The 17,800-nt window shown below is 47.7% G+C and overlaps 1 protein-coding gene across 1 annotated transcript in view; it reads right to left on the reverse strand.

Moving 5' to 3' along the window:
• The window catches only part of LOC119395976 (uncharacterized), a 67,697-nt gene extending 50,148 nt beyond the window's left edge, over nt 1-17,549 (reverse strand). Inside the window, exons 1-7 of the mRNA XM_037663005.2 lie at nt 17,463-17,549; nt 17,132-17,367; nt 16,661-16,773; nt 16,263-16,602; nt 16,039-16,220; nt 4,378-4,563; nt 1,297-1,364 (exon numbers count right to left, since the gene is read on the reverse strand). Of these exons, the coding sequence (XP_037518933.2) occupies nt 1,297-1,364; nt 4,378-4,563; nt 16,039-16,220; nt 16,263-16,602; nt 16,661-16,773; nt 17,132-17,367; nt 17,463-17,549 (1,212 nt within the window). The remainder of the gene's footprint in view (nt 1-1,296; nt 1,365-4,377; nt 4,564-16,038; nt 16,221-16,262; nt 16,603-16,660; nt 16,774-17,131; nt 17,368-17,462) is intronic.
• Nucleotides 17,550-17,800: the final 251 nt, after the last annotated feature.

Raw genomic sequence — 17,800 nt, forward strand, 5'->3', positions numbered from 1 at the left:
CCCTTATGGCCAGGGGCCACAACAGGTTCCGGCAATACAATCGCAAACATAATCTCTATGACAGTACGTATGGATACATCTCCACTATTTCGAAGGAATGCGAACTGCGCAGTCAACTGACGCACATAGAGATGGCACAGCTAAGCCTTCCAATGTGTACACTGAAACAGTTTGACTGATAGACGAGCTAGTTGGTACATATACATTTTAGAAACGTCGAGCGTGAACTTTGGCTCTTTGTCCCTGTCAAAGTTCACACTCGACGTTTCTAAGATGAAAAAGTTTGTTCTACTTCACCGCTACGAGGTAGAACCGCACAAAAAAAGAAAAAAAAGAGAAAAGAAAACATTCGCGTGTAGATGTACAAGCGCTGCTAATACATACGCAACATTTCTTCATTATGAAACATTATTCAACAAGGGGTATCACTGGAGCCAAAATTTCGACAAGAGATCTTGCGGTTCATTGGGCAAGTTGGTCACATATGTATAAATGGGAAAAACACGCGAATGGAGACATAGAACAAGCGAAAGAACACACAGGACGAGCGCTACCCTGTGTTTTCCTACGCTCGTACTACGTCTCCTTTGGTGCGATTTTTCCCATTTACAGATGTGGTCTTGTCTCCTTCTTGAAGAAGACATGTCCGCTTGCCGAAACGTCTGCTCCAGCAACGCCCATGTTCACGAATTTCTCATCTCCACAAGCTCCCATCTTCCCCTGAACTTTTACCATTCCTTCAATTAATAATACACACAGCCAAGGTTTCACGTCCGCAGTTCGTGCCGTTTCTACAGGTATGCATGTACTTTCCGAAAGAGCTAATGCAGTAGTTTTAAATTTTTATAACACACTGTATCCACTCAGATGTTCAGCAAGGTGGCATAACCATGGTAATACGAAATGATAAACGAAGCTATGGTTCACTAAATGATGAACGAAAATTGACGACACTCGGTACACTGCACGATGAGGTAGTAACCATTACCAACTCGCCTCAATTACATCTGTAAAGCTGTGGCGTTGCTTAGTAGCTTGTAAAATGTTAGTAACTGTTTGCGAGATGTAGCATTAGCAGCAGTTACTAGCTTCCTGCACGCAGTTGAAAGCTTTTTACAAATTTCTTCGAAATGTGCACACATTCCGGAAAAATGACAAGGATGTATTGACCATGCCCTGTTCGGGATATGGTGCATTATGGAAAAGGCGTGCTGGGATAAGATTCGCTATCCATAGCTAGTTGTACATCGTGTATGATCGAACGGCATTGTCCTATTGCAAACTATAAGGCCTTACCTCCAGAGCTTCTTGTGCTGTTATATTGTGACAGGACATGTGCTTTGCTCGGACCTCTTGCGGCCAACCTGCGCAGACGAATGATCGAAGTCGTTCTCATACTTCATTAATGACTGGGTCGTGGAACAATTTCAAAAATTCTTTCGATTTCAAAAATGTACGATTCTCTCTCTCCACTGGCGTAGCCAGGGGGGAGGGGTTGGGGGAACTGAAGCCTCCCCAGAATTTTTCAGTTTTGCATGTGTGTATATACGCGCACACATAAAACCCACGCACGAACATACATTAAGCTTGGTTGAACCTCCCCGGGAAAAAAAATTTCTGGCTACGCCCCTGTCTCTCTCCCTCTCTGTAGCCCTCCAATATTCTCCGTAACACTGCGCTAAAAATTGGATGTGAGACAGGGCACTGGGTACAATGAGTATATTCCTCTGCACAGTACTGGTGTAAAAAAGAGAACATTTAGAAATAAAGAAATTACGCCAGGCCTGCGCTGAAACCGCAGCACAGTCACCGCGAAAGCTGGAAGAGCGGCGTTTCTAGAGCTCATTGTAAGCTCTCTTGGGGCTACAATACAAGTACACTAGAAAGGTACCCACTACGCCATAAATCACAATTTATGTGATGTTGGGAAGCACCTACTAAGCCATTATTCCACATTCTGCGGAGAAGCGAGGCACCAGCTACACGTCTGTAAGGCATTATGTGCACTTTTTTGACGCGACGACTGATGAACGATGAAGAATTATGGCTCAGCCCTTTGTAATGGGTTGGAAGCTTTAAACGGCCCACCAGTTATGCAATTTGCATTGGGTGAGGCCCGGTCGCTATTTCCCTCTTCCGTCATGCCTGTATAACATACGTTGACGTGGGAGAGAGACGGGGGGGGGGGGCGAAGAACTTTACCGAGACCCCGAGGAAATGGATCATGCGCTTATGGGCTTCCTTGGCAACCAATACAAGTGCACTTGCGAGGAACCCACTACGCTATAAATCATCGTAATTTTTTAGAAGTAGGGCAGCTGGCACTGTGCCATTTTTCGTCATTCTACGGAGAGCGTTGGTACCTGCTAAACGCATGTAAGGCATTATGCGCACCTTGTTGATGCTGTGCCTGATGACGTTGAAGAATTATGGCAGAGCCCTTTGTAATGGGTTGGAAGCATTCAACAACCTACCCGTTGCGCAATTCGCATTGTGTGACGCCTGGTTACAGAATTCGTGTTTGTGTGACGCCTGGTTGTTATTTTACTCTTGACCACGCTACATTACATATGTTAATGTGGTTCTTTCCCGACATGAAGCCTGTATAGGGTCTTTTTGCAACGCAGTTTCAAGCACCGGCATGGCTCAGAGGTTGAATACTGGGCTCCCACGCAGAGGGCCCAAGTTCGAACCTCGTTCGATCCTGGAATTTGTTTTCTTATTTCGTTTTTTTTTCTTATTTCGAGCGATGCTGGTTACGGACACCGGCGGCGGCGGCGGCGGCGGCGGACAACTAAGGCGCCAAAAAACGGCCGGTGAAATGATCTCATAACAGCTTTCGCTGTAATAGCCCCTAAAAGTGGTTGGGAAAGCGTAATGCATTGCGCGCGTAATGCGAAGATTCTGGGTTCGGCCCTTAGCGGAGACGAATTTTCTTTTCCGCTCGCTTTAATTCCCTGTCACTTGATATCGTTGCTATATATATATATATCTATATATATATATATATATATATATATATATATATATATATATATATATATATATATATATATATATTATATATATATATATATATATATAGATAGATAGATAGATAGATAGATAGATAGATAGATAGATAGATAGATAGATAGATAGATAGATAGATAGACAGATAGATAGATAGATAGATAGATAGATAGATAGATAGATAGATATTATGAGGGAAAGACAGACGCTTGGCATGATCTAATATCCTGCATCCTGACATTCCAGTTACGTGACACATGGGCGTAGGCACCCCAAAGGGCCCCTCACCCACCTCTGAAAATACAAAAAAAAAAAAAACGAGCGCGTTATTCTCTCCTGGCGTTTGTCGTCTTTCTGGCTCACTTCGTGACGTAAGAACAGTGATTCACGTGACGTCATTACGGTACATACTCTCAATTGGTTCATGTACGCGAAATATCGGTTTTGAATCGTCTCCTACACTGCTTCGCCATGCAGCCGCCCACCCGTTTTTCGTTGTGTCGCATGACCATCGCGCGCGATGAACTGATTTCCCTTCATTTTGTGTGTTTTTGACTACGCATGCGGTGATAACAGCGTGTAGCCAACAAGCGCGAAATCCTGATAGGCTCCGCGCTTAGTCCTGGCATTGTACACGTGCTTTTAAGAAATAAGTGGCGATGAGGAGATATCGCCTGTAGGAAGAGTAGTGAAGTTGAGAAAGAAACCACTCCCTCGTCTTTGAACTCGGGGTGGTAAGGGGCACTTTAACTCGCAACATGCTACGGCATGGAAGCTATCCATGCATTTCATGATCGATTTCGAAGCTGTGAATGCTCACACGAGGACTGTGCAAGCGCGCGCGTTAAGCACACCGACGGGCTCTAAACAAAAAGCCCCCCTCTCCCCCCCAAAAAAAGAACAATCAGAAAAAAGACGACGGGCGAAATGAATTGCATCAGAGCGGTATGTATGTTGTTCCTTGCTCGTCCTTGTTTTTCGCGCAGTTTATTTCGTTCAAGATGGACGAAATGAACTGAAAACGATGTGTAAACGGTCATATACACAAAACATTTCTGAAAATTTCTTAAATCGCACAGCCAAAGACCGCAACGGCCGTCCCCATCACATCGCCTCCATCGCCACCTCAACTGCCCTCATGAAAGAAATAAGATTTATTCGTAGGAAAATACTGTAATTTTTGTTAATGCAATGCATATTTATTGGTAAAATCGCTGCCAGTGAAAGAAATCTCAGCATCTGCCGCACTGCTGCATGCTGAGTATGAAACGAAGCACACGTTTGAAACAACCCCGCATGTACTCTCGTACAGGTACTTCCCAAATCCGTTGCTTGAAATGACTGTCGAAAAGAAAAGTTACTCACGTTCAAAGAATCTCATGCCGAATGGAACTGCAGGGTCGAATACGGACTTGCAGGGATAAGTATCACTGAGTACCACTTTGCCGCTCTTGGCAGGAGCTGCCAGGACACGCTGGGAAGATGCGGTGGCAAGAAACGCAATGATGGCAAAAGACGTGAACGCCATGTCGTTTCGGCAGTCTCCTCGCTCTAAGGAACAACGTAGAATCAAAGCAGGAGCAAAATCCCGAGCGATCTTGGACAGGTGATGACAACCGGAAGCTGTATGCCGCTCCTCTGACCTCTTTTCACTCAGAAACCCTTTCTTACTCTTTCTCTCTCTCTCGCTCGCTTTTCTATTTGCTGAAGGTTCGCCTACTTTTCGTCAACGCTGCCGTTTTTTGGAAGGCAGGTATGGACAGCCCCGAGGAGGCGGAGGGCGCAAGATTACACTTCGACACTCTTAAGGAATGTCGAAATATCCTTCGAATCTCAGAAACAGAGCTAATCAGGCGACGATCTCTGTCTGCTTGTTCCGTACTGGAATGATACAGCTTAGCCGACCAAAATCATGCACGCAGCGTCGAGAAGCTTGGCCATTCCGGCTTTCCGCATGAAACTTTCCATTATTGCTGCGTCCACCACAAAAAAAGAGGAAAGAAAAAGAAAGCAAGAAAGAAATAGAGGAACGGCGATGGCCGAACTTTGGTGGCGTATGATGAACGACGGCGGGGCACCGCGGCTCTGCAAGAGCACCAGAGATTAGAAAAACAGCCTCGAAGCCAGGGGCTTATTTCTCAATGAACACAGTTACACAGTAGCAACGTTTTCGTCTTCGACAAAGCCACCCGGAAAGATGAGAGTGCGAAGACCTATGAGAAGACAATAGTGGCAGGGAACAAAAAGATGAAAAAGACATAGAAAGAGCTGTGAGAAAAGTGTTAAATCTGGGACAAGGCTCAACACCGAATAGCGAAAAAGGAAGAAAGGCAGTGGGCGTAATCAAAGAGCCATTGACTCCGCTGGTCCGGTAGTCGGACGGCTGTGCAAATACCAGCGCCTGCATGGACAGAATCACATGACACGAAGGAGTGGGAGGGTGTAAAAAGAAAAGAAAAAACATAAAAAAATCGCATATGCTCTTCTTTCACGGTGCTGCTGAAATAGAGGAAGCACGGAAGGAATTTCCACCCTGCCAGCTCCAGTCTGTTTCTAGGATCCACGAGTGCTGGCGACAACTTTGTGTGCTCAGTTGTTCTCGTAGTCAAACGAGGCTCTGTAAAGGCCCGCGCTTTGCCACAGACTCGTCTATCGTTGCACACGGCTCCCACGTGGGGGGTCGGAGCTTGCGATTGACCTATATTCTACGCGCACTGTGGCTAGAACATGCACATTTGTAGGCAGTGCCATTGCACCCAACGGAAGCACACATGTAAAGATGCGGTTTCCGGCCGAATCTCGGATCACATGTTACCTTCGACAGAAGTGCCGTGCGAGCATGGCTTTTTGCATGGTGATTGAAGCTTGCAAACGCCATAACGGAGTTCTTTAAGGCAACTTGATTAGTATAACGGTGGCAGCTCAGCAAAAGATATAAAAATGCCCGCTTCCAAAACGATTTAACGCAGCGCCACACAGTTGCTGCCATTGAACTGGAAAGAAAGCTTTGTTTATTCAAGGTGTGTAAGACTTAACAAGAAATTTCTTCAGCTCAAGCGTCACCTATTGAACTAGTGGTGTGATCAGAACTGATCCCGCAATCATTTACGAAAACTTAAATCTGCTTTATTGATTTTTAATGTGCGACAAGATCACCATTTATGCAACGTTTTGTACGGACGTTGATTTTCATAAATATGCATCGTTCTATGCATACGCATAATGAAAGTATTCTGCTGGTTTGTACCTTGTTTTTGCGAACAATTTTATTATGGCAACCTCACCTATACTTTTTCAAATCCCTGTTACAGAATAAAAGTCTAAATTAGTGTTAGCGCACTACAATGATAATCATTCATGACAATAAGGAAGTACTATGGTGATGCACGCTTTCAAATGCGGATCAAAAATAAAATTAAAATCCGATCCAATCCAGTTTTTACTATGTTTCTTTGTAGGTAATGTATAGCAATGACTAAAGAAAAACAGCACATTGCTAAACAAGAAGTACAGTATACAGTGTGTTTGTGTTATACAATGCATTGAACATGATATTATAGCACCTTAAGGTCTCGGCGTGTCGACTTGAATCGTCGTCTGCTGTCGTCACGGTCCATTTGCTTGAGCGCAAGAAAGGGTGCCCCCACCTCAGCGCTGGATGTGTGGCAAGAGAGAGCGAACGGCGTGTGTTGACTATGGAAACGCTCCTCCTGCGATGCACGCTGAACTCCCATCTCGCAAGGAACGAGCATGTGCCCTCGCCCGCGAGAGACAACGCCGATGCAGGCCGCGCATGCTAGCGAGTTTCTTGATTGAAAAAACTGAGTGCTGGCGCTGCACAACCGTTCACCGGCCACCCCGTTTTTGTAGGCACTGTATCTTGACATGCAATGTAGTGCCGGTGAGAGAGTTCCCTTGTGCCTAGTTGAACAATAAAGATACGCAGCGTGCGCGTTAACTAAAGGCGGACTGCGGGTCTCTGTGTCTAATCTTTCTTCTGTCTCTCCTTGCCCATTAGCAGTGATTTTGTTGTGGGAATGATCTGGTACGTCTTGCGCTCTCACCGCAAGTTTGCGCTGAAGTTAGAGAGAGCACGAAGGTCACTTCGCTCACTGCAGCGGCCGCTTTTGCGAAAGGAGCGCGCTGCTCACAAACAAATAAGTTACAGCTGTGACAGCTCGCGCTCATTCTGTGTTTGCCTGTGCGTTCGTTTCATCTTGAACGAATACTAGTGCGACAGAAACGAGGACGAGAAGAGAAAAGACAGACTACAGGCAGTTGCGAGTCAGCGCTGTAGTCTGTCTTTTCTCTTCTCGTCCTCGTTTTTGTCGCGCTAGTATTCGTTCAAGATGGAAGTACACCAACTCGCCCAGTTGTCAGTTCTGATGCGTTCGTTTCGTGCATCCTCCTCTGTATTTGACCAGCGCGATTTAACTGTCGAACTGTGACAGTTGTTAGTATGCGCTCATCCCGTGTATGTTCGTTCTGTGGGTCCTTTCTGCTTGAGCAGCGCGTTGCAAGTTTCGAGCTGCTGGCCGTTCTTCGCGTGACATTACAACTTGTTGCTGTAGCATTCATTCCTTCGCCCTCGGGGGCGAAACAATGCACAACAAACACTCAACTATGTCTGTGAAGACACGTTTTACTTTCGTGTTATACCAATTCCTATGACAAGAGAGATCAGCCATGTTTTTATGGTTTGCTTATAAGCTAATTTTAAATTTCGCCACATTGTGACATGTGAGAAGAAAATGAACATGATTTCTATTCAATTTTTGTTCATCATTATTGTCAATTCGCCGAATGTTTTCTATCACTGTCACTCGTCGCGACGGTGACGAGCGAGAGGATTTCTTGTCGCGGAGGGCCATCCGTCGCCGCCGTTTGTCGCGTCACAGGTTTTTGGGCAACCAGAAAAAATCGCTTGCCTCCCGGAAGTGAGCATGACGATTACCGGCAACATGGCCGCATCGCGGATCCTTGCTTCGGTTGCAGTTTGCTCTCGATGCTTGTTATCCGCGCGTCTTTAAGGAATGTAATATATAGACTACCATCTTTACAGCCACATCTCACGCGGAGAGCAAGGGAGCGCCGTACTTTGTCTTTGTTCTTGTTATCGACGGTTTCTTTTGATGTTTCGGTGGTAGCTTGCTGCAATGTCAACATTGCGAAAAAAAGAAAGTAGCGAAATGCTTTTATGGCTTTCTTATTTCATACAAGAAAATGATAAATTTGGTACGTTGCCATTCATCTATAGTTTAATTTTTTTCACAATTTTTATTTATTTATTTATTTATTTATTTATTTATTTATTTATTTATTTATTGATTGATTGATTGATTTGATACTGTCGACCCCGTGCTTAGGGTCATTACAGGGAGTGTTTCACATAATACATAATATTCGAAGAAACAAGAAACATTGAAAAGTACATAGAAATAGGAGATATGAATAACCAACAACAGAAAAATAAGAAACGAACAGTGACTATACAGATAAAAATCGACGAATAGATGCTCACAACAGAATTTAGCGCGCATCACTACAAAGAAAACTGTCTAACGATTTTTCGAAATTCACTGACGTTGTTTGTTGAACAACCGCATTGGGTAAACTATTCCACATTTCTATTGTGTCTGGGAAAAAGGAGTTGCGGAAAGCGTTCGTTGAATTGCTCTACTATTATTAAGACGATCACATCGCCTTCCAGGCGGCTGAAGATATAAATCCTTATTTATTTTTGTTTGCCCGCTTGTAATCCTAGAAAGAAATTTCAGTCGACGTTTGCGCCTGCGATGTTCCAAAGACTCAAGCACACAGGACTTCAACGAAGCCGTGACGGAGTGTGTGCGTCGGTATTTACCGCATATGAAACGGACTGGTAATTTCTGTATTCTCTCAATTTTTGTACACAACAGCTTCTGGTGAGGCGACCACACAATACTAGCGTACTCTAAGACAGGACGTATGAATGTTTTGTAAGCAGTTAGCTTTACATCCGGTGTGGCATGTTCCAGTTTTTTCTTTAGGAAATACAGTTTTTTTTTGCCTTAGAACAGATGTTATCGATATGCGAGCGCCATTTCAATGTGTGCAGAATACTAACTCCTAGGTATTCGAAACAAGTGGCATTATTTAAAGGGTGATTTCCGATGTGATACATGAATGACAATTCCCGCCCACTTGAGTGAATATGCGTAAATGTCGTCTTGCTATATATTTTTTCCATGTCCCATTTGATACACCACTGATCTAATGCCTGTAAGCGCCTGTTCAGATTAATTTGACCACCTTCGCAAGTAACTGGGGAATAAATCCAGCAGTCATCTGCAAAAAGTTTCATTTCAATAGGAGCCTCAACTATTGAACATAGATCATTAACAAATGTCATAAAAAGAATTGGTCCTCAAAACAGATCCTTGGGAACCCCCGAGTACACGCGCAGTGGTCATGAAGTGTAATTTTCAATTTTTACAGCCTGTTGACGCATAGATAAACAGGCCTCTGTACATTTTAATACTTCTTCGCTTATTCCTAATCCTTCAATCTTGAAAATTAATTTACGATGGGAAACCTTATCAAATGCTTTCCTAAAATCGACAAAAATTACATCCGTCTGCAGAAGGGCATCAATGTTCTTATAGAAATCATGGAGCGTTTCTGTTAATTGTGCGACCGTAGAAAGACCATGCCGAAACTCACGTTGGTTTGTGCAAAGTAACTGGTTAGAATCGAGAAAACTAAGAATATGTTTTGCTATTAGATGTTCCAGAACTTTACAGCAAACCGACGTCAAGGATACGGGCCGGTAATTGTTTACTAACGTACGGTTACCGTCTTTAAAAATCGGAATTACAATTGCATTGCGCCAGTCTTGTCGAAGTGATCGCGTCTGAACCGATTTCACAAACAATATTTCTAAATAAAACGACACCCATTCTGCGTATCTCTTGAGAAACTCTGTTGGTAGATTGTCCGGACCACTTCCTTTCTTCGTGTCTAGTTCAAGCAGTAGCTGAAAAACACCTTCGCGGTTGATAATAACAAGTTTCATTGCGGTTGTTGCATCATTACTGATGGATGCCCCTATCTCATCGCCCTGGTCTATTGTGAAAACGGACTGAAAGAAGCGATTAAAAGTATCGGCCAAGTCTTCAACTTTTGTCACTATACAACCCTCGTGCTCCATCTGCTGAATTCTGTCCTTTCTGTCACTGAAGTAACGCCAGAATTTGCATGGCGAACTTCTAAGGAAGTTGACAAGCGTTTGGCCAAAGTACTCTTTTTTGGAATTCACAAGGGCTTCTTTCAACTTGATTTTTATAGCTGAATCAAGATTATATTGTCACTTTTGCAGCAAGCTGCGTAAGGCTGAACACCAACCTGCAAAGGTAGCAGCAGCGGTTTAGCCATCCTGCCCGTTTGACATGTGCCGTGCCCTCTGATGTGGCCGTCGTCGTGTCCGTTCTTAAGTACGCCTGCGATCGCTGACGTAACCGTTGTCGACCGAAGATTTTCCAATACGATGTCCGATGTCTTGTTTCCGTAGTGATGAAGCAGGAGTGGAGACTGCCCGCGCACGTTGCTTGACGAAATAACGGCGTAAATCTAAGTCAGTGCCTGCAAAGGTAGCAGCAGCGGTTTAGCCATCCTGCCCGTTTCACATGTGCCGTGCCCTCTTAATTTACCTGCGTGTACGCGATAGTTTTCAATCGAGCAACAATGACACTTTGTCACTCATACTATTCGCGATGTCGTGAACATGTGGTTGCTCCCGTCGCGGAGTGACAGCGTGAAAGAGCCCGTTTGTCACTGTCGCTCATCACCGTCGCTCGAAAGTCGCATGCATGTGGTTGGGCCTTAAAGGCGTAGAACAAAATTGCGCTTCTATTGGAAACGCGCTGAGTGGGACGGACGCGTAGCAACGACGCGTTGCAGGAGGTAATCGCGGAGGCCAGGGTCATGATGCATTACTTCACTTTACCGCTCGCAGAGGGCGACACCACGCCGCCGACCAAGGGCACTGCGAGAGGAAAGTGTGAGATATAAAGGGCGCGTTTCTAAATCCTCCTGAATGTATGACCATGCGGCCGTGGATAGCGTGCCCGGCATCTGTTGTCGCGGACCGAGAGGAGGCCGTGGGTTCGACGTCCAACTTCTGATCGTGTGTATTTTTTCGATGTCATTTTAGTGACGCAAATACGTCACTGAAGCCTTGGTAGACTCTGGTATAAAACACTTGCGTGTTAAAAATGCGCAAATCTGAAAGAGATAAATGCGCGGGTCCGTCTTGTGTGCACGGAAAACATGTACGGGTTTATCTGTACAAACATGTACAAACCCGTGCGGGTCCGTTTTGTGTGCTGCAAAAAACATGTAGAAAGTCCACAGAGTTCCATGCACTACACTGCAGGAGGACGGCAAGCTTTTGCTGCACAGGGCATTCTCTTTCTGTCTTGCGTGCGGCAGGCGACTTACTGCAAATGTCCTATCTCTGACCGTTTCTGCAATGTGCAGTTCGAGCGTATATCCTAATCATTCCTGCCTGCAGCAGTGCATGAAAGCAGGAACTTAGCTTCAAAGGAAGAAGCAAAAAAGAAAATTCAACGCAGAGCAGAAGCCAGTACAGCAATTTTTTTATTGTTCTTACACGCTGCTTGTCAGCCCACAAGTGTCGCGTACGGCGGCAATGCATTCGGGGCGCGCAGCCGCGTGGCGGTGCCTGCCAGATTGTTTTTCCTGGCCACCGCACGACGGCGCCACAAGATGTCGCAAAAGGCGGACTCCGGTACTCCACAGAATCCGGCGATCATTGGGCGGCTGGCGAAAAACCAGACTGTGCCAAGGCCAAGAAGCTCGCTTTGGCTCAGAGCTCCGTAAGGGCGCGCCGGAACTCTCTGCGGTACTCAGGTGAGCTGGCCTCAAAGTCGTGTGAGGCGGCTGAAGACAACACGGCACTGAGTGCGCACAATGCTGGCAAGGCCGCCCATGGTAGCAAGTACTGGTCGCCATAAATAACGCCTTCAAGGTCTGCGGGTTCTTCGGTGCCGACGGGAATGAAGACGCTTGAGAGAGGCGGGACGGTGACGTGCTCTCCTATCACATTCAATGCGTGGTTCCCAGGCATCGTGTGGGGCGGCACGGCTTTTTCTGAGGTTACCGTTATTGACTCAGACCTCAGATCGATGACGGTGCCGTGGTGACTTCGGAAATCCATCCCAAGTATCACATTCCTGGAGCAATGTTGTAAGAATAGAAAACGCGCAGGATAAGTACGTTTATTGATGGTGACACTTGCGATGGAGACTCAAGCCGGCGTTATTAGGTGACCTCCAGCGGTCCGGATTTCGGGGCCCTGCCAAGCAGTCCTAACTTTCTTCAACTTTGTGGCGAACGGTCCACTGACGACGGAATGGTCGACTCCAGTGTCGACGAGAGCGGTGACGACGTGGCCGTAAAATAGTACGTCGAGGTCACTGGTCCGTCGCCTTGCGTCCGGTGAGGTCGCGGCGTCGGATCATGGTTACGTCGGTTTGCCCCGCTGCTTCCACGTTGCGTCGTCAGGCCTTCTTTTGGGCCGCGAAGTATCAACGGCAGGGGTCCATTCGGCTTATGGCGTGTTCTTTAGATTTCGTCGCGGCGTCGTCGTCGGCGCCGGAGGACCTTCTATGTTTCGTCGTACAGCAACCGCACCTCCATCGATTGCTGCCCTTAGTTTTCCGGGAACGGGCTAGGCGACCGGCCCCGAGTTGGGCCCGTGCACTGGCGGCGCTGCGGTGAGACATAGCGGCCTGGCGACGGTGAATGGGAAGGTTGTCGGGGTGTCCACATAGCTCCTGCGAGGTAGTCGGCGATGTCGCATGGTCGTTCACCCCGCTGTGCACGCGGCGCGTCAATGGCGAACCCACGCAGTCCCATCTGTCGGTAATGGCAGCGGCGGTACGTGTGGCCAGCTTCTCCGCAATGGTAGAAGTGTGGGCGGTGGTCGGGGGTGCGCTAAACATCGGTCTTCCTCGACGTGTATCACTGGCCGGCTGGCAGGCGGTATGACGTTGGTGGTGGTGGCGGTGGTGCCTAGCGGTGGAACTGCTGGGACGGCGCGGCGTGTTGACGTGGGCGAGGAGGGGGAGCGTCGGGCTGAAGCAGCATAGTTCATGGCTTGCGGCTGAGGCAGTGGCGGTTCAAGGTTTTCGCAGCGGCTGCTGTATTTCTGCTCGAACGACATCTGCGATCCAGTCCACTTGAGGCTGTGGTGAGGGTACCAGCTTGCGCACTTGCTCCCGCACGATCGATGAGATCGTTTCGCGCAGGTCGTCGGAGCCGAGGGCATGAACTGCTGGGTTGTCTTGAATCGGTCGGCGATTGTACTGGCGGGTTCGCATTTCCAGCGTCTTCTCGATGGTCGTTGCTTCGGACACAAATTCTTGAACTGTCGAGGGGTTTGCGCATCAGCCCGTCGAAGAGCTGTTGCTTTACTCCTCGCATGAAGAAACGGACCTTCTCCTCGATCATGGCAAGGGTCAGCGGGGCGGAATAGCCGGGTCATTTGCTCCGCGAAGATGGTTACACTTTCGTTCGGGAGTTGCATCCGTGTCTCCAGCAAGGCTGCGGCCCTTTCGGACGACGCTTGTGAACGTGTCCAAGAAAGCGCTGCGAAAGATGTCCCAGGTTCAAAGAGTGGACTCCTGATTCTGGAACCAAGTGCTTGCCGCCTTTCTGACTTTTTCCGTCGCGGAAATACGTCAGTAAAAATGAACGCCATCAGATGTCGAAGAAAAAAAGCTATAAGAAAAAGTCCTTTTGACAGGAGTCGCACCCATGACCTCTCGGTCCGAGACAATGGCTGGCGGGTGTTTAGGGCCCTGAGCTACCGCCAAACACATAACGGAGGCTACATGAACGCGCCTTTTATCTTTCACACTTTCCTCTCAGAGTGCGCTTGGATGGATGGATGGATGCTATGAACGCCTACTTTATAACGGACAGGTGACATGCGTGCCACCGGGCTCAGAAAAAAAACGCACCGTTGCTACGGCCATTCCATTCGGCGCATTTCCAATACAAGCGTAATTTTTCAACGCTTTAACACACCGTGAGGTGGCGGCTTTAGCCCAAGCCTCGCTCTAGCATCCATCCATATCGAAAAATAGCTCTCAGACCACGGCCGCAAAATAAAAAAAAGGTGGGATGGATGCGTTTTCAACGGGGGAGCACGTGACATGCAGAGTTTTGAGACGCTACCGAAGGGGCGCTGCACACCGGTAAACCACGGCCGCTTGTAAGCGAACACTCGGGGCGTTGGCTCGGGTGAGCGCAAGCAAACACTCTTGCTGGAAAGGAGCAGCCGTACGGTTCCTTCGAGGTAGAAAAGGTGTGGGTTTTTCTTGCGTTGGCTCTATCAGTGATCGGACATTTCACGATAACCGCGATGCCTAAGAGCTGACTTGTGCCGCGGTGCAGATTAGTAACTGCAAAGAATTCGGACATTCACTTTGTTCACTTAAAGCACGACGTTAACTTCAAGCTGGAACGCAAGGTGCTGCGACCGACAGCCGTGCCGACCATATTTTAATCTTATCCAGCGTACAAGCTACCCGCGCCATCATTGAAAGGTAGACCACTTGTTCGCGTTTCGCCTGCTCCTTCCATATCGAAAAGCGAACAAGATTAACAAGACGAATGCGAAAGCTGAAGAAGTTGTCAATCACTTGTATGCAGAAGTTGCCGAAAACGAAAGCGTGGTCAGTGGAACGACATCGAATGCGAAAGGATTCTGTGGATTGGACGACGGCCTACGCAGCTCTGCCGTGGAAGACCGCGTTAAAACGGCAGAGTTAAGACCAAATAAACCTCCAGTTCGGTGTGCACCGCTGTGTGTCTTCAAGTCATTCCTTGTGTTCGTTTTTAACCTGCTTGTTTCTCCATGACGTGAGTGCGCATCAAATCGCCCGACTAGCCGTTTTGTAACAATATTTATGCAAGACGTTTGCATTTACCGTGTTTCAGTAATGCAGTTTGATGGTAATAACTCATGTTTGAATCAGACGTCATTTAAGATGTCACTTATTAGTGGAATTCAAAGTAGTAATACACCAGATTTAGCATTTATATACGTGGCAGATATTTCATGTCACGCTAGTTTATTTTGAATAGGAGAAAGTAATCACGCATCTCTAAAAAAGCCCCCGCAATGAGGAAGTCGTCCACGCAGATAACAAAATATAGAGCATTCAAACGACTGAGAACATCAACGAACAGCAGTGAACTACTTTTGTTCCCAGCAGAAAAAAAAGAACAATTAGGTTGTACATTCGTTCACCTATCCATCTATAGCAACGGCGCTGTGCCACACGCTTGTGCGTGTCTTGGCGGGGGCAAAACCTACTCGCGTATGGTAGCAATAACCGCAAAGAAAACCATACTGCTTGGCCTTTGGCGTGTCTTGCACAAGACTAGCCGATATGCAATCACAGATCAAAGACCACTGAAACAAATGCGTGCAGCCGGCTGGCTGCCTGTGCGAGCTGTTTTCCTTTGCCGTTGCGCAGCGCTGCGGCGGTGGGAGCAAGAACTAGCGCTCTCACCGGCGCAAAAGAGCGTTCAGCAGGCCGCACCTTTGTTTTTTTAGGGGTGAATCTCCTTAGGGCCTAGCCTTCTCGGCGTCCGTGTCCGTCACAGTCCACGAAACCGAAACCGAAACCGACACGCAGGAAACTTAACCGAAGCCGAAAAGTAAGAAACATCTGTGAAAAAAAAAAGTAATGCCATATCCACAAAGTGAATGATGTTAGAGCAGCTTGCTCGGAGATGATCGAGTAACCCGTGAATTGTCCGTAGAAATTCCTCTATCGTCATATAAAGACGTGACCACGTTGTTATATATATACAAATTATATACACAATCTTTAATAATTTACAATTTGATGCACTATATACACACTTTTACATTTTGATGGGCTATATACACAATTTACAATTTCATGGACTATGTATACATTATATACGCAAGTTTACATAGATTTTTACGAATTACAAGAAGGGCGTCCCTCGATAAGCTGGGGACTCCTTTCCTTTTGAGGATGACTGCTTTGTGATCTGCAAAGTACGTGGCCAAGGGATCTTCGATGATAGGATGCAATGGAAAGTTCGAGAAGGCAACGTCGATACAGGTCCCTCTGATGGTGGTGGGTCGTTTGCAGTCGTACGACCTGCATCGGAGAGCGTAACGGGACATCATGTGTTGGACTAGCCGATCGCTTTGCATGCTGTCCACGTTAATGTCTCTGGCGAGTACGAAGGGGCCGTGTTTGTACTCGGTTTTGTATTGATGCATCGCCTTCTCGATGTACTGGGTGACGTCTCCTTCGGACAGGTTCGGTGCCAAGTACATGATCATGACTACGATCCCGGAGGAGAGCTTCACGGCGGCGTGCTCCCCGTTATGGCTCTGACTGGTGAGAGGTAGAAGATCTTCCGCTGTATACGGTAGCTTGACATAGCTTCCGTCACCACCCGCAGGACGGTCCGCTTCTTTGGTGCAAACGACCGCGTCGTAGCCGTTGATGGTGCGTCTAGCGCCGTTCCACATCTCTGTGAAGCATAACACGTGTGCTGCGGTCAGTACGGGATTGTGTTCGATGTCGCCTACGTGTTGCGGGAGCGTTGAGGAAGCGCACGTTGAATAGAGCAAGGGTGAACTCGGTCGAGTGGTCGACGTCTTCTCGCAGGGCACGAAGATACCGTTGCGTTAGCGTGGGCAACCTGTGTTGTTCGAGACGTCGAAACTCGCCGAGCATATCCTTGTGTTCGTTGGAGGCCTTGTGATAGAAGTGACATTCTCCTTGGTATCGGTCAAATATAAGTTGTTGATGTTGGTGCAGCGGCCGAGTGCCACGTACACGAGTTTCTGGTGGGGCGCCTTGCTGTACTCGTATACGACCGAAGAGTAAGTCCCCCATTGAGACTTGTGTACCGTTATGGTACTGGCTTGCACGAGAGGGAACTGCTTCCGCCTGCACGAAACGGCCGTCTTGCGGTTGATGGTGAGCGTGGCCGTGCGAGGTTCGATGGGTATCCAGGACGGTTCTACATCGTAGCCGTTTCGCACGGCCTCACTCACAGCATGACGAGAGCGAAGACGAGCGAGCTTTCCAGTCGTAGGCACGTCGAATTGTATCCACAGCCGTTTCGGGAAAGCGTCTGCACAGTCTTGGGCACGTTGATCGGCACGTTAACCACCTGCCCCTTAATGCCGTACTGGCCGCTGCCCTGAGCCAAACGCTTGACGCTCATAAATGGTAGACGAGGAGCTGTCAGGCGTTTTTCGACAGGGTTGAGAGCGGGCAGGTGAGCGGGCTTTGGAGGATATCGATGCCTGAGTGTAACACTCGTAGTGGGGACTTTTCCGGCAACCAGAGAGTATTTACACGTGAAGCAAACTCTGTACTCACTATGGTCTGGTGGCCGTGCTGATGACGTGCCGGCGACAGCAAACTCTTGTTGAAGAACCGCGATGGCGTTGGCGCTGGACTGCTCATTGCGGATGCTCGAGATGGTAGTGAAGTTATTGTCGAACCACAAGCGGTCGCATACCTTACAGCTGTGGCCGAGCGTGTGGTCGAGGAAATCGCGCTTGAAGCGCGCGTTGGCGCCACCAACTTCAGGTAGCGACTGCTTTCGGCGTTTGATCGCTGCATCCCGCGCCCGTACCTCTTAGAGGTTCGCTTGTTGCCGCTACCGCGCGGGTTCGGCTGCGCCCGCCCTCGCCGCTGCCTCTGGAGCGATGGGG

This window comes from Rhipicephalus sanguineus, chromosome 6, assembly GCF_013339695.2.
Source record: "Rhipicephalus sanguineus isolate Rsan-2018 chromosome 6, BIME_Rsan_1.4, whole genome shotgun sequence".
Lineage (NCBI taxonomy): Eukaryota > Metazoa > Arthropoda > Arachnida > Ixodida > Ixodidae > Rhipicephalus > Rhipicephalus sanguineus.